This window comes from Leptodactylus fuscus, chromosome 2, assembly GCF_031893055.1.
Source record: "Leptodactylus fuscus isolate aLepFus1 chromosome 2, aLepFus1.hap2, whole genome shotgun sequence".
NCBI lineage: Eukaryota > Metazoa > Chordata > Amphibia > Anura > Leptodactylidae > Leptodactylus > Leptodactylus fuscus.
Genome location: NC_134266.1, coordinates 250,145,281 through 250,167,484, shown reverse-complemented (window position 1 = coordinate 250,167,484; position 22,204 = coordinate 250,145,281). Strand labels below are relative to the sequence as shown.

The window sequence follows — 22,204 nt, the reverse complement described above, 5'->3', positions numbered from 1 at the left end:
GTATCTGCTGAATATATAACCCTGATGTGTGCCATTGTATGACAGCTGCTAACATCACCCTTATACACAGTCCAGTCCTATTAATGTCACCACCGCCTACTTTTGACGTCAACGTTAAATAACCAATGGCAGAAGGCACGTGTCATCAGCCATCTGGGTGCACTCATCATTGTGAAAGGAACGATGAATCAACACAAGTATGCCTCTATCCTTGCAGACCATGTTCACCCCTACATGCAGATTGTTTTTCCTCAGGATAATGGCGTCTACCAGCAGGACAATGCTATGTGTCATAAAGTTCGCAGTGTACGTGCGTGGTTCGAGGATCACCAGGAGGAGTTTACCGTACTCCCTTGGCCAGAAAATTCCCCGGACTTGAACCCAATCGAGAATTTGTGGGACCATCTGGATAGGGTAGTTCGCGCCATGGATGCTCAACTGCGTAACCTAGTACAGTCCCTTTATGGTCCAAAAAAGACCAGTCCTTTAGGCCTCATGTACACGACCGAGGATAGGCCCTGTTCTATATGGACCCACCTTTGGAAGAGCCTTGGCCTTCCGAATCCGGGTCCTTAGGGGGTATAAAGGATTCCAGGTTTTAGGAACATAAACTTTATTTGTTACATAATGTAAGATTATACATAACAGTATCCAGACAGACAATCCTCTCTTACTACCTCTTGTTCTGACATTTTGGTAAATTAGTAATCCACATTTTGATCCTCTGGGTACAAACACAATGCTTTCATCTGTGGCTTTGTTACCTTACTGTCTATTAGGATATAGCAGAACCTTTCCTGATACGGATTGTATATGGATTGTATTGGCTTGTTTGTATTCTTATTTCTGTATTTGCAGCAGGCTGATCTTTGGTGAAAGCTTTGGATTACCTGCCGCTCATGTGAACGTCCATGTGTCATGGTAAAGCTAATTGAATAATGCGTCCTAATCTAGGGACAATCCGAACGGTCTTGTGTTCAGTCACAATCCAATTTCCCGCATTCAGCGCAGTACTTGCTACTCATATAGGACGATATTGTATCCTGCGTACGGAAAAGAAAAATACCCCCAAATATATCACCCTGAAAAATATTTATTAAAATAGTATTATATTATCAGAACTTCCCTATTAGGACCAATCTAAAATCACCCATACACTTCATATAGCTGTGACAGCAATTCCTCCTGATTTAGGCATACACGTGCACGCTCGGTTTACGCCTATTCAGTGGCTCACATTAGATACACCCATTGAGGGAAAACTACTTATGTTTATGCGAAACCCATGCCCACTATGCGGTAAACACCGCAGTGGGGACTCGCTGCGATTTCCAAAAAAAGGCAATTTGTTTGGGTTGCTTTTTGCTATGTTGGGCCTTGGCCTAATATTACAGGGGCTGAGAGACTTGCTCATTGTAATCACAAAGCCCCTTGTGGGAGTGACAGCGTAGGGGGCTGATATTGCTATTACGATGAGTGAATCTGCCAGTTCCTGTAGTAAATGTCATGCCAAGCATCAGGGAAAGAGGACCGAGCTGCCTACTAGACATGTAAACCACTCCAGAAGCCAGAGGTTCTGAATCTGCAGCCCTGGGGATAGGATGCTGGTTCAGCTCCTGGATTACACATTTAGGCTATAGCCCCACGTAACGGGCCGCAGCAAAAAAGACCCAAAACACTATGGGAAAAACTGTTGCTGAATCGCATTGTGGTTTTTCCCGCAGCACTTTCCTCTGCGAACTTTCTGCTTCAATTATACCTATAGGGAAACCGCTGACATTTCCTTAGGTATAATTGACATGCTGTGATTTCCAAATCTGCAACAGTTTTGGACATCGCAGTGTGTCCGCATTCTGCCAATGTATGGATGGAATTTGCTAGAATCTACTTTGCAGGGACTGTTCACGCCACATGGGTCCACAGCCTCAAGGTTAAATCTGCGCAGTGACTTTTTCGTTGTGCTGCAGTGTTACATTGTGACATCACATCTGATTATTGTTAATGTGGCTGACCTAACACATTCTTGCCAACTCTCCCGCAACTTCTCGGAGGCTCCCATAAACAGGGGCGACCTCCTGGACCACTGGACTCTCTGGTCATGCCGCAAAAAAGAGTCATGGCCAGCGACCTGATCAAAAGGGGTCATTTTACATTGCAGAATGTAAGGTGAATTTGCAGATTGGGTTTTGCCTTTCACCAGGAATTTCTACTGTACAAAAATAATCTGAAATGTTGCTAAATATGACCGAACACGACTGTCAGTAAATAACCAAACCTGCTGGCTTGGGATTGTCACTTTTTTTACAGCTAGAGCTTCGTTCACATCTGTGTTGGAGTCTCCCTCAGAGACTCCTTGGTAGATTCCGCCGAAAATCAGCAGAGGACATTTCTCTCTGCTGGTTTTAGGGTGGGTTCACACCAGATCTCCACTTTAAGGGTTTCCGTCTTCTGCCGACAGGAGACGGAAACCTGACATTCAGTGTCCACCGGTGAGCGTCTTCTGGTCTCCGCAGCGAAAGTCCTGCATGTCCGACTTTGTGTCCGGTTAAAAAAAACGGTTTTGCCGCAGAGAGGCAGAAGATGCTCACGGGCGGACACTTTGCAAACCCATTCAAATGAATGGGTTTGAAAGCTGAAGTCCAGTTTCTCGGGCAGGAAACGGACATCTGCAAGGCGGAGACCGGGCGCCGGTAGTCTGTGAGGTTCACTGTTTTAGCGGACGGGCTCTCCGTCATTTGGGTCCCCCGGCGGATATGAATGAAGGTGAGCAAGGCGCAAATGTGAACCGAGCCTAAGGGCCGGAGTCTCTGTTGCCATGTCCGCCTGAAATCGGTGGATAAAAAACTCCTGCACTCATGGCTTTTTTGTTTACCGGATTCAGTTTTGCAATGGGGTGCGTGCGGGTGTCACCGTGTGTAATGGCGGTCTTAGTGGTCCGCCTAATCGTTGTTCTTTTCCTCTGTCCGTGACTAACGTGAACTTGGCGTAAATCACAACTCTAAAATACGGTAAGTCCCAGACATATCGTACAAAAATTTTAGGTCACATGACACAAGGTCACCGCGTAGCCCTAGCCTAATTCTGCAGACATCTATATCACTACCCAGATGGGCTCTGCAGACACCTGGCAGTAAGGCAGGACATCCAGCCTACAGTCACTAACACCTTCCCTCTTATCAGGGGCCTCCTTGTCTAGCCCCGGGCCTGCCTAGAGCCCACAAGTTCCTCAGAAGTTCACAGGGTCACTTCTCCACAAACACCTCGGTTGCCGTCCCGCCCCTAGAACCCCCCTGTCAGCCATAGAGTGGTAGCTGCCGCTGGTGACAGAGGATGGAGACGAGCGAGCTCATTCACTGGCCGATACAAAGGATGGGGGGAGGCGGGGCTGGGGGCTGCTAGGGGCGGCTTCATCCAGGAGAAGCAGAGACCTGAAGGGAGAAGAAAGGAGAGGTCAGAAGGCGGAGATAGCCTGGGCAGGGAAGGAGGGAGAGCCGGGGCTGGAGGGCTCCGGTTACTGAGTGCAGGCACACGGCACGGAGGGCTATGGCTCCCTGACTCCTGACATGGAGAAGACCGGAGAGGATGACTGCGAGGACTCGGGAGCTGAGACCGGGGGGTAGGTGCAAAGTGACAGCCCGCAACTCTGCACATAGTCCGGGGTCCCCAAGGATGTGCTGCACCCACATGTACCTGACACATGTCACCTACATGGAGTGTATGGCAGTATCTGCATGGCTGTATCACTTCACAGGCAGGACTTGTATTACACTTTGTCATATGTCATACATGTGACTGCATCGTGTAACACATGGAGCAAGTATGTGAAGTTAGACATGTATCAAACTATTACAGGTAACATCACACATGCAGCAGATATAACTACATGTCTAGTCTTACATGTCTGATACACTTGTAATACATGAGTATATGTACATGCTTCCATGTATCACACCATCACTACATGCCCATGCTTCCATGTATCACAAGTGCATCATACATGGCAATATGTACACGCTTACATGTATCACACCATCACTACATGCCCATGCTTACATGTATCACACATGGTTACATGGATTTGCTGCTATGTAACATATCCCGGTGTATGGCATGCTGTGTATTATATTATGATCTTTTGCTCTGTATCTATATTGTTGCTGGTACATGTTGTGCATTTGCACTGTGGACAGAAGACTGAGTACACGGCCGGAGTCTCCCTCCCCGCTGATATGACGCACAGACAGCTGTAGATGTTACTTGTTTTATTTCATTTTTTTGATGTCAGTAACAAAGTATAATATTATTCTAAAAGGTTCGCTTCAGGTTTCTGTAAGGGGTTGTCACTGGAATCAGCCAGGGGTGCATGTCTGCCGGAAATAGCTAAATATCCAGATGCAGAAATGTTGTCAGCAGTTCAGTAATGGGGAAAATAGATGTTTCTTTATTTACTCTTATTTTACAATCACTATTAAACCCCCTTTAAAAAAAATAAATAAACAAATCTTATTTCTGGAAAGATGGATGGATGGAGATAAGTGTAGATAGATATGGGTAGGTGTGGCTAGAGATGGATAGATGTGTACAAACCTGCAATGAATCGACTAGAGATCCATATAAGGGTTATTTAGGTGTATGGACTAGATAGTGACATGTAATAGGTTATAGGTATAGGAATGATGCACTTCTCTGTTTAGCAAAAAATCTATGTATTGAATATGGGTTTGCTGTGCGATAAATATATATATATATATATATACATCTATATTCAGGCTATTTAATAATATTGAATATAGCACATAATATATTGGCACATATGGGCTCGGTGATGTGCAGCTCCTAAATCCTGTTCCCCATCACACAGAGAGCTCCCTCTATACTGAGGCTCTGCCATATAGCTCTTGTATCTTGCAGGGACCTTTTCCATGTGGACCTTCTGTGTTTCTCCTTCACGTGTTACCCTCCAGTGCACACTGTGCAGTACCCCGTGCACCACTGACATGTCACATAGCTCCTGCTGCTCATACAATCCATGATCCTCTGATCTTTGGATTTTTTTTATTCCGCTCTTTGGCGTCTTCTCTGTCACCAGTCAGGTAGGATTTGTGTCAGCCGTCACGTTGGGTCATCCTCAGAGACATGTGCGGCCCCCGTGTGCCAGCAGAGAAGAATGTGGCTCTGTGTAACCCTCTATGATGTCGGATCCTTTTGTGGAGGCAGAATCCAAATTGGGCAAGTGTGGGAAAGTTGTCGCCATAGTGTTATAGTGCAGGAACCCACTGTTGGAGTGGCCTTTAGTGTATGTCAGGGGATAGCGGATAATATGGAGATTATATCACAGTTCTTACATAGTGCTGGTGAGTGGTGTTTTCTTCCAGATTAACATAACTCAGTAATGTTAATCCCTCGGCACCTGTATTGTGCAGCATCACTAGGGAAACTGGAAGGTATTACCACTGCTGACACCAGGCTGAGGATTGTGCTCATATTGTTATATTCCCATGTGGATCAGTGTACATTGCTGTATTACGTATATAGATCTCTAGTCTAATATTAAATATAATATATACACATTGTGAGGCTTTGGGAGCAATAATACACGCTAATGCCCCTGTATTGGGTTGTCAGAGGGTCGTCCAGCCTAAGGAACCCTGCTAAATATACTAAAGGGATGAATAGCCTTTCCATTTACCATATATACTCAAGTATAAGCCAACCCGAATATAAGCCGAGGCCTCTAATTTTACCACAAAAAAACTGGGAAAACTTATTGACTCGAGTATAAGCCGGGGGGGGGGGGGGGAATGCAGCAGCTACTGGAAAATTTCAAAAATGAAAATGGTCGGAGTTTTTGGGTGCAGTAGGTGCTGGGAAAGGGGAGGGGGTGTCCATTTTATTTGATCATGATAACTTTCTACATGCCACTGTGCTATGCAAGATTTTCTTGGACTTTACGCTGCCAACACACAGACCTGCACCTGTGTAGTTTTTTGTTTATTTGTCTTTCTCAAAATAGGTGTGTGGTCAAGCTGTAAGGCTAAGGACCCACATTGCAGAAAAGCATTTTTTTTTATTGCAGATTTTTCTGCAGTTTTTAGACCCACAGTCAAAAGTGGCTGCAAAAGGAATCGGAAAAATATAGAAATTTCTTATACTTCTTCCTTCTGCTCAATCCACAAAGCAAAATCTGCAACAACAAAAATTTTTGCGATGTGGGGCCTCAGCGTATAGGTGTTTAAATGAACCTGTCAGGTGATTTCTGCTCCCCTGAGAGCAAAGTATGATAGAGTAGAGAAGCTGAGCTCTGTGATATATAGGGTTATATGATAGAGGAGAGAAGCTGAGCTCTGTGATATATAGGGTTATATGATAGAGGAGAGAAGCTGAGCTCTGTAATATATAGGGTTATATGATAGAGGAGAGAAGCTGAGCTCTGTGATATATAGGGTTATATGATAGCGGGAGAGGAGCTGAGCTCTGTGATATATAGGGTTATATGATAGAGGAGAGAAGCTGAGCTCTGTAATATATAGGGTTATATGATAGAGGAGAGAAGCTGAGCTCTGTGATATATAGGGTTATATGATAGAGGGAGAGGAGCTGAGCTCTGTGATATATAGGGTTATATGATAGAGGAGAGAAGCTGAGCTCTGTGATATATAGGGTTATATGATAGAGGGAGAGGAGCTGAGCTCTGTGATATATAGGTTATATGATAGAGGGAGAGAAGCTGAGCTCTGTAATATATAGGGTTATATGATAGAGGGAGAGAAGCTGAGCTCTGTGATATATAGGGTTATATGATAGAGGAGAGAAGCTGAGCTCTGTGATATATAGGGTTATATGATAGAGGGAGAGGAGCTGAGCTCTGTGATATATAGGTTATATGATAGAGGGAGAGAAGCTGAGCTCTGTAATATATAGGGTTATATGATAGAGGGAGAGAAGCTGAGCTCTGTGATATATAGGGTTAGGGTGCATGCACACTACGTAACGCCGGGCGTGTATGAGAGCCGTACACGCCGGCGTTACAGCAGGGCTGCCGAACACTTCCCATTCACTTCAATGGGAGCGCTCGTAAACGCCGCTGTTACGAGCGCTCCCATTGAAGTGAATGGGAAGTGTTCGGCAGCCCTGCTGTAACGCCGGCGTGTACGGCTCTCATACACGCCCGGCGTTACGTAGTGTGCATGCACCCTTATATGATAGAGGGAGAGGAGCTGAGCTCTGTGATATATAGGGTTATATGATAGAGGGAGAGGAGCTGATCTCTGTGATATATAGGGTTATATGATAGAGGAGAGAAGCTGAGCTCTGTGATATATAGGGTTATATGATAGAGGAGAGAAGCTGAGCTCTGTAATATATAGGGTTATATGATAGAGGGAGAGGAGCTGAGCTCTGTGATACCGTATATAGGGTTATATGATAGAGGAGAGAAGCTGAGCTCTGTGATATATAGGTTACTAGCTGGTACCCGCGACTTCGTCTGCGGTGATTGTAGGCATGGGTAAGGTTTTCGTACTGTGTATAAGGTATGGGATATGAAATGTAACTTTCTATCTTGTTTTTGCTGTAATTCAGACAATACGTGAGACTTTTGTGTTGAAGTTACTTTGTATTTGAGCTGCTATATATACGGTGTTGTGAGAAACTTTACATAGTGACTTTGGGACAGAAGTATTTGAAGTTAACCCTTTCCCGCCGATGGCATTTTTTGATTTTCGTTTTTGACTCCCCTCCTTCTAAACCCCATAACTTTTTTATTTCTCCGCTCCCAGAGCCATATGAGGTCTTAATTTTTCCTGGGACCAATTTTTCTTCATGATGCCACCATTAATTATTCTATATAATGTACTGGGAAGCAGGGAAAAAATTCAGAATGGGGCGGATTTGAAGAAAAAATGCATTTCTGCGACTTTCTTACGGGCTTTGGTTTTACGGCGTGCACTGTACAACCAAAATGACATGTCTCCTGTATTCTGTGTTTTGGTACAGTTCCAGGGATACCAAATTTATATGGTTTTATTTACATTTTGACCCCTTAAAAAAAAAAATCCAAAACTGTGTTAAAAAATTATTTTTTGAAAAGTCGCCATATTCCGACAGCCGTAACTTTTTTATACGTGTGTGTACGGGGATGTATAGGGCGTCTTTTTTTGCGGGACCGGGTGTACTTTGTAGTTCTACCATTTTCGGGAAATGTTATTGCTTTGATCACTTTTTATTCAAATTTTTATCAGAATCAAAACAGTGAAAAAATGGCGGTTTGGCACTTTTGACCATTTTTCCCGCTACGGCGTTTACCGAACAGGAAAAATATTTGTATAGCTTTGTAGAGCGGGCGATTTCAGACACAGGGATACCTAACATGTATGTGTTTCACAGTTTTTAACTACTTTTATATGTGTTCTAGGGAAAGGGGGGTGATTTGAATTTTTAATCCTTTTTATTTCTTTTTTTATATTTTTTTTACTGTTTTTTAAACTTTTTTTTTTTGCATTTATTAGACCGCCTAGGGGTATTGACATGGGTGGGGGGTGTCGGGGATTGTCAGAGCGGTGGGGGTCGGCAAACATGGCTGCTCCGGAGCGTTAAAGAGCGCCTCCTGGAGTATCGTTAAGGTGAGGGGCAAAGTGGTAAAGTATATGTAAATGTGATTGTGTGGGGTTAGGGGCTAAGCTGTAGAGGGCAATATGAATTTTGTGACTTGCTATGGTCCAAAGTGTGTGAGATTGAAGAGATGGTGGTGTGAGTTTGGGTTTTGTGGGGGTCCTGGCACAAACGTATGTGCGCTATTGTGACGAAAAGTAGCCTATTGTTTAATCGGGTGTATTAACTATGTTTGTGGAAAATTTCAGCCAAATCGGTGGAGCGGTTTTTCCGTGATTGAGGAACAAACATCCGAACATGCAAACATCCAAACATACAAACCCACAAACTCACAAACTTTCACATTTATAATATTAATAGGATATGATAGAGGGAGAGAAGCTGAGCTCTGTGATATATAGAGTTATATGATAGAGGGAGAGAAGCTGAGCTCTGTGATATATAGAGTTATATGATAGAGGGAGAGAAGCTGAGCTCTGTGATATATAGAGTTATATGATAGAGGAGAGAAGCTGAGCTTTGTGATATATAGGGGTATATGGTAGAGGAGAGAAGCTGAGCTCTGTGGTATATGGGGTTATATGATAGAGGGAGAGGAGCTGAGCTCTGTGGTATATAGGGTTATATGATAGAGGAGAGAAGCTGAGCTCAGTGATATATAGGGTTATATGATAGAGGAGAGAAGTTGAGCTCTGTGATATATAGGGTTATATGATAGAGGAGAGAAGCTGAGCCCTGTGATATATAGGGTTATATGATAGAGGAGAGAAGCTGAGCTCTGTGATATATAGGGTTATATGATAGAGGAGAGAAGCTGAGCTCTGTGATATATAGGGGTATATGGTAGAGGAGAGAAGCTGAGCTCTGTGATATATAGGGTTATATGATAGAGGAGAGAAGCTGAGCTCTGTGATATATAGGGTTATATGATAGAGGAGAGAAGCTGAGCTCAGTGATATATAGGGTTATATGATAGAGGGAGAGGAGCTGAGCTCTGTGGTATATAGGGTTATATGATAGAGGAGAGAAGCTGAGCTCAGTGATATATAGGGTTATATGATAGAGGAGAGAAGCTGAGCTCAGTGATATATAGGGTTATATGATAGAGGGAGAGGAGCTGAGCTCTGTGATATATAGGTTTAGAGATTGGGGAATCGATGTACAGGAGTAAGAAATTGTCAAGAGATGACTTCTTCAAGATGCTGTAAAGGAAGAAACCTCTGGTTAGAGTTGGGTTGAGGCGGTGGGATAGGGGCAGGATAGTAGTAAGATTACGGATGATGTGGCGAGGTGTAATATGGTGAGTAGTGTGGTAAGTTTTTCATATATAACAGTGGAGAAGCAGGTAGTGGAGAAAATGCTCTGACCTACGACTCCAGGGCTGCGAGGGGACAGTGCTACCACTGAGCCGCCTTCTGCGGTGTCTTTTTCTCCTTTTCCTGATCTCACCGTCTGACCTGACTTGTGACGTGAATGTACTGTATAGAACACTGGAAATTCACTTGAATCTAATGGGAGAAATGTAGTCTTTTGTTAGTGTGAATCCTGGATAATCGTCTCACTCAGCAAAATCACAGTGTATTGTCAGACAGTATTACAGTATTACAATTTGTATGCGGCACTCGGTCCTATTGTTATGCAGGTGCCTGGATCGGGTCCCTACCCGTTGTCCATGTAATATTGAAGAATTCAAGCATTCTGATCATACGTATGAACATTTTGGCTGAATAATCTTCTATGGCCCTATGGACACAGGGGTTATGGTCTAAAAGTCTGTACGATCCAGCAGTAAACGGTGAGTAGCGCAGGACTAACCGATCCATCAGTTACTGTCCGTTTGTGTCCGTTATGATAGGTGTCCGTTTTTTGGTTTTTTTTAAACGGACACCTTCTGAGCGGCACCAATGGTAGTGTGAACCCTACCTCAATTTCATCTGTTGTTAGCGGTATCCACCACTAGTGTAGTAGGCATCTCCAGAGATCCGTCTGTAATCAGATAGCGTTAGTCACCACAAAGCAAAACAAGGCAAACTAAACTACACCAGGTTTATCACAGTGACTGATACCGGATGATAAATCTTGTGTATCTTTAGACTATGTTTATACAACTTTTTAGTTGCCTTTAATTTTTTGGCAGAATTTTACGGCATAATTTTGGTGCTTTTCAGCCACACCCCTTCTCAGAGAAGCCACACCCATACATCGAGAAAGTAAAAAATTTTAGCTCAAACAAGATGAGCCAAAGATGCACCATGTGCACGCCAGCGTCTAGCCATAATCACAATAATAAATCCGAGCCGGTGACCACTGCCGACTCTAGAAATACTTTGTGTGGTTTGTTGTATACAGCTTGGAGGTGACATATATCATGTGTATCTGGTTGAGGGATGGCGTATAGCCCATAAATACTACTTAGTGGATGGTTTATTTATTGGAGTGAAATGTACTCAATTGCTAGTAAGGGACCACAGGGCGACAGTGATTGATAGCATGCCCTGCCGGCACCCAATAGCAGGCGACCATCAGACATAAAACTCCAGGACGTGCTGAGGATAAACACTGTTACATTCTTCTTCTATCACACACTGTATATAGAGGGGCTCAGGACCACCCTGCTTGCTGATGACAGTGTTTGGGGATTCCCATGATGGGGATTGTAGAGTGATAATGTGCGTTACACTCTCAGGACAGATGTTGTAGCACAAGTCTGACTAAATGATGAGGATTACACGCCATATTCTGTTTTCTTTTAAAAGGACGGAAAGAGTGGGCAGATGGACTGGTAACGCAAGCGCTGTCCGACCATTCACAAAGTCTTTATTGATCATACAGGAATTAATATGTTGCAATAATTGTACGTTATTTTTTTTTTTTTTTATAATTCGCTTATCGTTTCTTCTCTTTTGCAGTTTCCATTGCTAACCGCTACTGATTCCGGTTTACATAAGGGGGCGAGTGGCCGGCCAGCAGTCATTTTTAGGTTGAATAATTATACAATGGAATAATAGCCAGTCATGTGATTGCTGCTCAGATTTAGGGTCCATTCACACGGAGTAATGTGCCGCGCGATGTGGCACATATACGGTGTGTGAGACTTTGCACGCCGTAAATGCTCCCATTGATTTCAATGGGAGCCTGGATCGTATATGCCGCGTTATTTTGCGGCCATGACCCTTATATTGATTGATGGCATGCAGTATTTTTTATATTTGGCCTGCTAGGGTGTCTAATAGAGTAGATCTAATAGAGTTTATTGTTCCCGATTCCATGTTTAAAGATGACCTTTCTTGTCCTTGTTTAGCCAGAGACGTCCTTCTTCACAGAACAGCCAATCGCGCTGTGCTGTGAGAGCCGGGAGGAACGCCCCCTCCCTCCCTGATAATGCTCGTCTATGGACGAGTACTGCGAGCAGAGGGAGGGGGCGTTCCTCCCGGCTCTCACAGCACAGCGCGATTGGCTGTTCTGTGAAGAAGGACGTCTATGGCTAACTGTCAGAAACTCCCTTCTGACCATAGAAGAGCTACGGTACCGGGCCGTAAGCTCTTCACACCGGGCCCAGATCGGGAAAGCCGACAGTGCGCTGAACTCAGCGCACTGTCAGCTTTCTGGCAGTATATAGAACTGCCTGTGGGCAAAATGGTGAAAGGTCCTCTTTAAGGGACTCTAACTTGATCTGGAAGGGCTCACGTTAAGGACCAGAAAAGTAATTTTTGGAAGGTCTCACCACATCTCACACACACACACACACACACACACACACACAATGACAGTTAAGGGTGGGTACTGTTGGATTTCCCATTGCCTATGCCATCTGTGGTTGTCATTGGCAGCGTGATTTAAAGGGGTGCATGCTAATGTTTCTTTAGCTTAAAATTTGCTTTCTGTCCATACTAATGTAGAGGAAAGAAGGTTTCGGTACTATTCCGTTATCGGGCCAGCAGCAGCGCATTTCAGCACCAGCTTTCGGGACAGCAGTTCAGTTCAGCAGCGGGAATTACAATGACATCCGAGGACTGCTGGCCCGATGCTTGTGCCCAGTAGCCAGTACATCAATGACCCCCCCTCCATCTCCTCCTCCTTCCAGTGCTGCCCCCCAGCTCTCCTTACATCTACCCCGTACCCTCTCCCCGCCACATGACTAAGCCGATGCTGGCCCGATGATAGAGGCCGTGCTTGTGTGTAGTAGGCAGTACATCGATCGATGCCCTCATCCTCCTCTTCCTTCCAGTGCTGCCCCCCAGCTCTTCTTACATCTGCCCCGTACCCTCTCCCTGTAATAGGCCTCACCGTAAATCTTGAGCAATGAATGCTACTAGATAGCCGCCGGACGCTGCAGAAAGTTTGTCCCTCCGGCTCGCTGTAGCTCACCGTTCCTATAGTCGGCGTGTTTCTTGTCAGGGCCTGGATTGAGCCCCGGTGTCTTTCCTTTCGGTCTCGGTACTAGCGCTGAGGTGAGGCCTAGTCGTGTGGCGGGGAGAGGGTACGGGGAAGATGTAAGGAGAGCTGGGGGGCAGCACTGGCAGGAGGAGAAGGATGGGGGAGGGGGGTCATCGATGTACTGGTTACTGGGCACAAGCATCGGGCCAGCAGTCCTCGGATGTCATTGTAATTCCCGCTGCTGAACTGCTGTCCCGAAAGCTGCTGCTGAACTGCGCTGCTGCTGGCCCGATAACGGAATAGTACCAAGGTTTCTAAGTATTTTTCCATTTTCCATATTGAGTTTGGAGTGTGTAGTTGATAGGGTGTGATAGTGAGGTAATCCTGGGACTTGGGCATGTTAGATGCCCCCAGACATGCTTCCCCTGCTGTCCCAGTTGTATTCCAGAGGTGTTGGCATCATTTGCTGGGGTGTCATTGTGGACTTGGTGACCCTCCTGAGTCGAATTGTGGTTTCCCCTGAAACGAGCATTTTTTCCCCCATAGAGTATAATGGGATTCGATATTCGGTCAAATATTTAGCGGCTACTCAAAACCAGTATCGAATATTCCACTACTCGCTCATCTCTAGCTGTGTAATACCAAAATAGTACTGTGCATAAACCTACAAATTGCCACTGCCAAGGGAAGACAAAAATAATAATATAGAAAAATAGCAAAAAAAGTAAGACCTTGTCATGTAATATTTCTGCAACAGAAAAGACAAAATTAAGAAAAAGTTAAATGATAAAAACTGAGCACTGCAGCATGGCACCCTGGCCCGGCGCACGCTTTGCCTGATATTTTCGCTAGGTCTGTCTGTACTTGGACAACCCCTTTAGATATTACACTTAATACAGCTGCGCTCTCCATTTACTTTTGCAACTGTGGATTAACATGAAGTGTTTGTTTTGCTTCCTTCAAAGAGTGCGGACCCTGCTATTCCTCTGTGTAGATGACAGTGTTTATATAAGAGCAGAGGGGAAGCATCCCTGGGGCCTCCAGCTGCTGGGAATTAGCTATTTGCTGGGACTTGCTGTTCTCCAGCACCTAAATAACCCCTCGCCACATGTCTTATATATGATGTATAGTCACTACTTTACATTTCATTGGCAACAAATTGTATATATTTTTAGCTGAGAACTGACTGTATCACAATTGTCCTCACCACTGAGACAGGTAAACACATGATTTTTGGGCAGCAGTTTCTGGTGATGGGTGTTTGTGTGTTCTTATAGGATATAGATGACTCCTGGAAATTTGGAGGGAATATACACTTCTTACTAGCCTCTGCCTGTGACTTTGTCTGCGGGTTGTTGGTGTCAATGATCCGCCTATATTCCGCAAATTGCTGCCGTCAATGGTTTGCCTGCTCCGGCCTTTCGGCAGCTCTTAAGCTGTCCTTCTGCTGAACTTGTTCCTCACGCCGTGCCTGTGATTGTTTCAGCAGCTCGCTGGGACGCCATATAATGAGCGTGTTGTTGGCGTTGATGATCCGCCTGCTCCGGCGTTTCGGCAGCTGTCAAACTGGCCTGCCGCTGAACTCATTCCTCGCACTGTGCCCGTGATTGTTTCGGCATCTCAGCAGTTCTCTGTGACACCATATAATGAGTGTGTTGTTAGCGTCGATGATCCCCCTCAGGTCCGCTTGAGGAGAACTCTGTTCATAGCTGTCATTGTTTTAGAATTTTGCAACAAATTAGATTTTCTTTTTCCCCAGCATGTTTAATAGTAGCAAACTGCCAATTTGGATTAAAGGGGTTTTCCCATCCAGTGTGTCAGCACTGCCTTGCGCAGATCAGATAATATGCAAATGCATGTACAAGAATGGACTGGGGGTTAGCTGAGTGTTTACATAGAGAGATAACAGACCTGGTCTTATCAGAAGCTGGGATATATATATATATATATATATATATATATATATATATATATATATATATATAATTTGCCTCTACTATTCATGTATATAAAGCATGTTCTATATTTCTATAATTGCAGAAACATTATCCGTTCCCTAAGACGAGCCTATTCTTAGAGCACCGGTGCTGGCCGTGAGTTCCCTTTAAATGCTTTGGCAAGGCTTTTCATTGTAGTTGGAATCTCTTTGCTGTATATATGACATCATATCGGAAAAAGATGTCTGATTTACTTCTTTCGCTTTCTGATTTACACACTAATTGGATAACTAGTTTCCAGATGACGGTTTCCGAGCCCGTACACACAATATTATTTCACTCCCGAGTGACTTCTTGAGCCCGCAGATGATTTTCCTTAATTTCACGCAGCGCAGATCTGCTCTTTGTTCTACACGTCTGTTATTTTAGGCCATTACCGAGGCATTGACCTCCCAGCCATCTGCTGCTAATTATTGGAAAAGTGGACAGAAAGCCCCTCTCACTTGTGAGACCGAATCCGCTCCTATGGATGGACTGCGACATTTGGCTAGCACAATATACCCCAGTCTGTAATGCGCAGGGGATGATAAATGGATTGCCGTGCATAGGGGTTAAATGTTTTCCAGCTGCTTCACGTTCATTGACACCATCTTATAGACATAAATTCTGCGTTTTTTTACGGGCCTCGTATTTACATCGCAGCAGACCCTTCGTTTCTGGTTTTCTCGGACACTACCGCATTCATCTTATGCGACCGGCCATTTTTAATCTAGCCATTATTTGGCGACAATACTTCATTTACATGCGGAACCCCTCCGTCCGCTTTCATTAGGAAATACTCTCAAGCTGCCACATGTCTTCAGCTGGTGAAACCCTAAGGCAGATTACCAGACCAAAATAGTGTCCGAATAATGAGGGAACGCTCTAAGACCGGCGACAAAGAAGAACAAATAAGCCAATTAGTTTACATCTCTGGGCGCAGCGCATAGAGCTTCTAGGAAAACACATGCTAGATTTATTATTCACTAGCCAGTGATCTCACTCCGCTCTGAAATAGACAGAGCTGCTTATTGTCCAGGACGTCAGCTTATTTTCTTCCTTTACTTCGGACAGCTACGAGATTACTCGTATGTATACTTGGCGCTACGCAGTGTATGTACGGTGTGCTATTAATATATACTTATATGTGGTGTCGTGTCCTAGCAAAAAGCCAAGCAACTAGTACAACAGAAAACTGCAAAAAAAGCAAAAACCACCTGTTAAATCCATCATGACGTGGCCGGAATCACATGGTGTTATGTCAGGTTACAAAGATGCAGAAATGCTGGAGCTGCAGATATAGGAGCTGCAGCAATAGTAATACCCTGTTTCCCCGAAAATAAGACAGTCTCTTATAATTAATTATCTAACGAAATATATGACCTTTCTTATTTTTGGGGGATGTCTTATGCAGCGGCTGGAGTGGGGAACAATCGGCAGTCATGCTGATGCTTCCTTAGCGGAGCGCCGGCATGATTGCTGGTTGTATGTGATCCAGAAGGTGAAGGGGGGGTCTTATTTTCGGGGAAACAGGGTAAGTACATTCACTTTTTTGTCTTGTAGGGTTTTTTGGTTTTTTTGTGTAAGGCCCCACGTTGAGAAAAAACACAGCAGCAGAAAAGTCAGTGAGTTTCTGGTTAATTGCGTCCACACATTGTGGGGAAAAGAACCGCAGAAAAGCTACATTATCATTATTATTATTATTATTATTATTATTATTATTAATAAATAAAATCAGCATTTTTGAAAAATGCAGCATGTCAATTTTAGCTGTGGAATTGAAGGTGTTATATCTATAGATTTAATAGGGGAAGGGAAATAGCAGAGCTAAACACAGCATAAGCCCAATGAGAAATATAATGCGTATTTTATTGTGTTTTGCTGGGTTTTATGTGTGGGGCTTTAGCCTAAACGTATGCCAGAGAAAAATCAGATGAATAAGGTTAGTAATGTTTTTTTTATGCCAATCTGAGAATGAGATTTCTAAAACACTTGCACCCAGGGGCGTAACTGCCAGGGTAGCCACTGTAGCGGCTGCCACAGGGCCGGGACATTAGTGGACGTTACGGGCCCCGTTTACTTACCAATCCTGGCTCCTGCTCACAGCCGCCGTCACTGTGAGCAGGAGGTGGGATTGATAAGTGAGGCCACGGCCCCACAAACACTATTATTATACTGGGGACCTGCTTGATTTCAGGGCCATGTGGCATGGACACATGACTGCAAAAACTATGGCCCTATGTATGGGCCGATACAAATAAATGGGCCTGTGTTTTCATCTGCAATTGTGGAAGAAAACAAAAGTCGTGTGCGTGAGGCCTAAAAAAAAAAAAAAATTGAGTAAGAAGTTAGATCAGTGGATGCAGTTTTCTGTCCCATACAAAACCATTACTGACTGGCTTGCGGCAAGGGAGTGCCTGCAAAGAATATATCTGACTTTGGTAAGGGGAGATCTCCCAATACTTTGCAATGGTATATTAATTGTTATATATACACTCACCGGCCACTTTATTAGGTACACCATGCTAGTAACGGGTTGGACCCCCTTTTGCCTTCAGAACTGCCTCAATTCTTCGTGGCATAGATTCAACAAGGTGCTGGAAGCATTCCTCAGAGATTTTGGTCCATATTGACATGATGGCATCACACAGTTGCCGCAGATTTGTCGGCTGCACATCCATGATGCGAATCTCCCGTTCCACCACATCCCAAAGATACTCTATTAGATTGAGATCTGGTGACTGTGGAGGCCATTGGAGTACAGTGAACTCATTGTCATGTTCAAGAGACCAGTCTGAGATGATTCCAGCTTTATGACATGGCATTGCATTATCCTGCTGAAAGTAGCCATCAGATGTTGGGTACATTGTGGTCATAAAGGGATGGACATGGTCAGCAACAATACTCAGGTAGGCTTTGCAACGATGCTCAATTGGTACCAAGGGGCCCAAAGAGTGCCAAGAAAATATTCCCCACACCATGACACCACCACCACCAGCCTGAACCGTTGATACAAGGCAGGATGGATCCATGCTTTCATGTTGTTGACGCCAAATTCTGACCCTACCATCCGAATGTCGCAGCAGAAATCGAGACTCATCAGACCAGGCAACGTTTTTCCAATCTTCAATTGTCCAATTTCAATGAGCTTGTGCAAATTGTAGCCTCAGTTTCCTGTTCTTAGCTGAAAGGAGTGGCACCCGGTGTGGTCTTCTGCTGCTGTAGCCCATCTGCCTCAAAGTTCGACGTACTTGCGTTCAGAGATGCTCTTCTGGCTACCTTGGTTGTAACGGGTGGCTATTTGAGTCACTGTTGCCTTTCTATCAGCTCGAACCAGTCTGGCCATTCTCCTCTGACCTCTGGCATCAACAACGCATTTCCGCCCACAGAACTGCCGCTCACTGGATGTTTTTTCTTTTTCGGACCATTCTCTGCAAACCCTAGAGATGGTTGTGCGTGAAAATCCCAGTAGATCAGCAGTTTCTGAAATACTCAGACCAGCCCTTCTGGCACCAACAACCAAGCCACGTTCAAAGGCACTCAAATCACCTTTCTTCCCCATACTGATGCTCGGTTTGAACTGCAGGAGATTGTCTTGACCATGTCTACATGCCTAAATGCACTGAGTTGCCGCCATGTGATTGGCTGATTAGAAATTAAGTGTTAACGAGTAGTTGGACAGGTGTACCTAATAAAGTGGCCGGTGAGTGTATAGAGAGAGAGAGAGAGAGAGAGAGAGTAAGCCGATGGCTGGTCAGGTAATGGAGGGGGTGTACATCCCACCCAGACTACTAAGGTGGGTGAGATGAGAAAAGTCCAGAAAGAACATTTCCCAGCAGATGACTATTGTCTGCTGAGGGTTATTTCAAAGTTCCAGTTACTGGGCTGTATTTTTAGGAATGGCAGGTAGGTTGGCAGTGGGACCTGTCATTCCACCCCCCTCCCCCTCCAGTCCACACTTTGGGGATGTTCCGGCAGCGACTCAGCTGCAGAGAGTCTCCTCATCAAGGAGGCTTAAGAAGTCAGCTCCAGCAGCAGACTGTTAAATATCTTGTATTTGCCGGTGAGACTTGTATCCACTGTTAAATATCCGTACCTAGCCTTGAAATTGTGGGATAGACTTGTGTCACGTGTTGAAGGCCTTATCCACGATAGGAAGAAGTCAGCTTGTTATAAAACAGTGTAGAGGTTTATTAATATCTTGAAGGAAAACACAGGAACAGGGAAAATGTCCAAATAACACAAATATCAGTCAATTGTCAATAGCTTACATCTTCAGAGAAGTTAAATCATCTGGATATCTTGTAGTTACAGCTTGGTTCATGCTTGTCATCTGGTTGGTGGACTTGGGATATTCACGACATCTTGTCCAGGATGACAGAGAGGGATGGCAGACAGACCTGCCATAGATTCCCCATGGATCCCCCTCATGGATGACGACCACGACGTGTGTGTCTGTCACTCATTTATATTCATGAGAGTGGGTGTTACCTTCCATGTTACAGCTATGTAGGGAGATTTCTAAAATGGTGTACTCTAACCGCACCCATGTACCCAAAATACAACAGATATGATGTCAGTAGAGTGTTAACCCCATGTCTGCTAGAGAATATTGTAAATATATAATATTTAACATTTCCCCCTTTTGAGAGTGAAATATCTGTTTGAACTCTCAAGATATACCATACGACAATATTCATACAATTAGATTATATCTTCTTTCTTCTTTGCTGGAACTTAATTTTCATTGATTGTCCATGTAACAATAATTTCATCAATTTGCAATACATTTTGACATTAATAAATGTTATGTTATGGTAAACTGTGATCAAAGATGGAAACAATTTGATCCACTATCTAACCTACACCTGATGAAGGCTCTTCTTTCATCGTCTGGTCTTCTGGTCATCTCTTCTTCCGTCATAATAGAAGGCTTATTACCACAAATGTAGTTCTTGACTTAAAGTCCTTTAGATTTCCTCCGTGTTGTGCAGATATTATAACATTGTCCATTAAAGTTCATATTGAGAAGATATTGATATAACAACAAAGTCCATATGTTTCACTTCACCAAGACATAGACTGTAGAGGAGTTTCCTTTGGTAATTCCCTTGACCACCTGTCACTGTACAATCATGTGACACTTCTGGAGCAATACTGCAAAAGCAAGGCAAGTGTGAATTCTGACATCATCCCTGCTGCTTGTCAGTAAGGTTCAGTCCTGGAATCTCAGTCTCTTGGATACACAATTTCTGTGTTCGGGTTCTATCATTCACAACCCTTTTGCTCACCAAACAACTTGAAGTCTTGAAATAGAGAGGATTCCACCAAACATTGATGAGGACGTCTTTATATCTGTCCAATCATCAGCTGATCAAAGGTTCCAACCTCCAGTAATAATTTTTAAACACAGTCCTTGGCATAAGCTTAAGCATATAGCATCATACCTTCAGATTTTGTCTTTTCCCGCACATCTTCTTCTTGTAACTGTCAAAGTCTTTTTATTAACATTTGATATCAAACTTTCTCATAATCTTGGACTTGATTGAAGAAAAGTTTTCTTTCCCTAATAACTAAGCCAAACTAGGCAATTAACTAAACTATAATATCACAGTGTACCATACCATTCATTTATATATCATACTTCTCTTTATATTGTATCAATATTTATATTTGACTTATAAAATATTGATATTCAATACATTTATCAAACTATCTGATAATAGTACTTTGGATACAATAATCTATATAAACATCATATATCAACATATATATATCTTTATATCTATATGTATGAATATGTATGTGTACTTTACTTGTGATGACAAATTGCAACATAACTCTGAAATATAATGTGATTATTAATTACCATTCTATAGACAATCACTATATTTATTCTTTAGTTAGAACTTTTCACCAATTATACTAAACATATATTCCTATATGAGTGTGTTATCATACTTATCATACATTTTCTAAAGTTTAATCACTTTATTATCCTTTTTAATAAGAAATAATTTTATTTTGAACATTACTTTATTAATTATCATTGTGTTCCTTATCTGAGACACAATATTAACCCTTTATTCATAAAAACTTATGTGACTAAAGTTTCCTCTTAACACCTCGTCTCTTCACAGACTCCTGTGTCCTTTTTTAACCTTTCAGATACCTCCAATACCAAGAATAGAGACAAGACTTAACATACTTGACTGTCTTTAACTTAACTGTATATATTCTTGTGTACTGGCTGTATGTGAATACCATATATATGAAATAAGTATATAAACATAAACTTTTCAAAATATGTCACATCCTATAATCAGAAGTGTAAAGAATAAACCAGAGACTATCTCTCTTGATATCCCATCCTTTGATGAGATTGTGATACCTCTCCCTTCATGAAGATGATTAGCTTATCTCATTTGCATATAAGACACTTATGTTTTCCCAATGTTTGTTTTCCCAATGTTTGTAGATGTTGATGTGTGTAAGTGTATGCAAGTGTGTGTGTACATGTAAGAATACATAATCAATAATAATACAATAAATCAATACTGGCTATAACTAACTAGATTTTCTACCATAACTAATATATTTATTATCCCATGATCCAATTACCCCAATAAACCTTTATTGTTTGTCAGGTTTGAACAAATATATTGAAGAGCTACCTATATCTTAGTCAAAAGCTTCTTCTTTTGCTACAAAATATTCACAAACTAAAATAACCTTCACCCTACTGCATCTGTCACCTTTCCTCAGCTCATGTGACTTAAACACTTGGTTTTCCTGTAGGTATAAACATATGAGGTTCCTTTTGATGGATTTCAAATATATTTGCTGATTTCCCAATTTAATATAGAGGATCATATAAGATAAAAAATAGAAAGAAATAGAAAATAGTAGAAAAAGAAAATAGACAGTAGAAAGAAAATAGACGTCTCTTTGTTGGATATATTTTCCTTTTTTCCTTGTTGGATGCATCCTGATTTTCTTAGGCCTATTTGTGATGTCACAGATCTGTTGTATACACCAGTCGACTCGACACATAACACTTAACACTTATACTGACCAGCCCATCAGGGTCACAGGTCACAATGTGTTGCTGTCAATCAACTGACCACATGAACGGACATTGATTCACTGTAAGAACTCCATGCCTAGTTGCATGCCTTTAAACAAAATGGATTATAACTTGAAAATCCTAAAAACATGGACTTTACATGAAACTATTGACA

The 22,204-nt window shown here is 43.0% G+C and overlaps 1 protein-coding gene across 3 annotated transcripts in view; it reads left to right on the top strand.

Annotated features, from left to right (window-relative positions):
* Nucleotides 1-22,204, top strand: part of FAM124A (family with sequence similarity 124 member A) — a 58,057-nt gene that overhangs the window by 5,448 nt on the left and 30,405 nt on the right. Inside the window, exon 1 of one of the 3 annotated variants that reach the window (XM_075262960.1) lies at nucleotides 3,516-3,616. The exons of 1 other annotated variant lie outside the window; for it this stretch is intronic. In XM_075262960.1, the coding sequence (XP_075119061.1) occupies nucleotides 3,583-3,616 (34 nt within the window). In that variant the 5' untranslated portion in view covers nucleotides 3,516-3,582. Of the gene's footprint in view, nucleotides 1-3,515; nucleotides 3,617-22,204 lie in introns of those variants that run through there. One more of the 3 variants, XM_075262958.1, reaches the window with a different exon arrangement.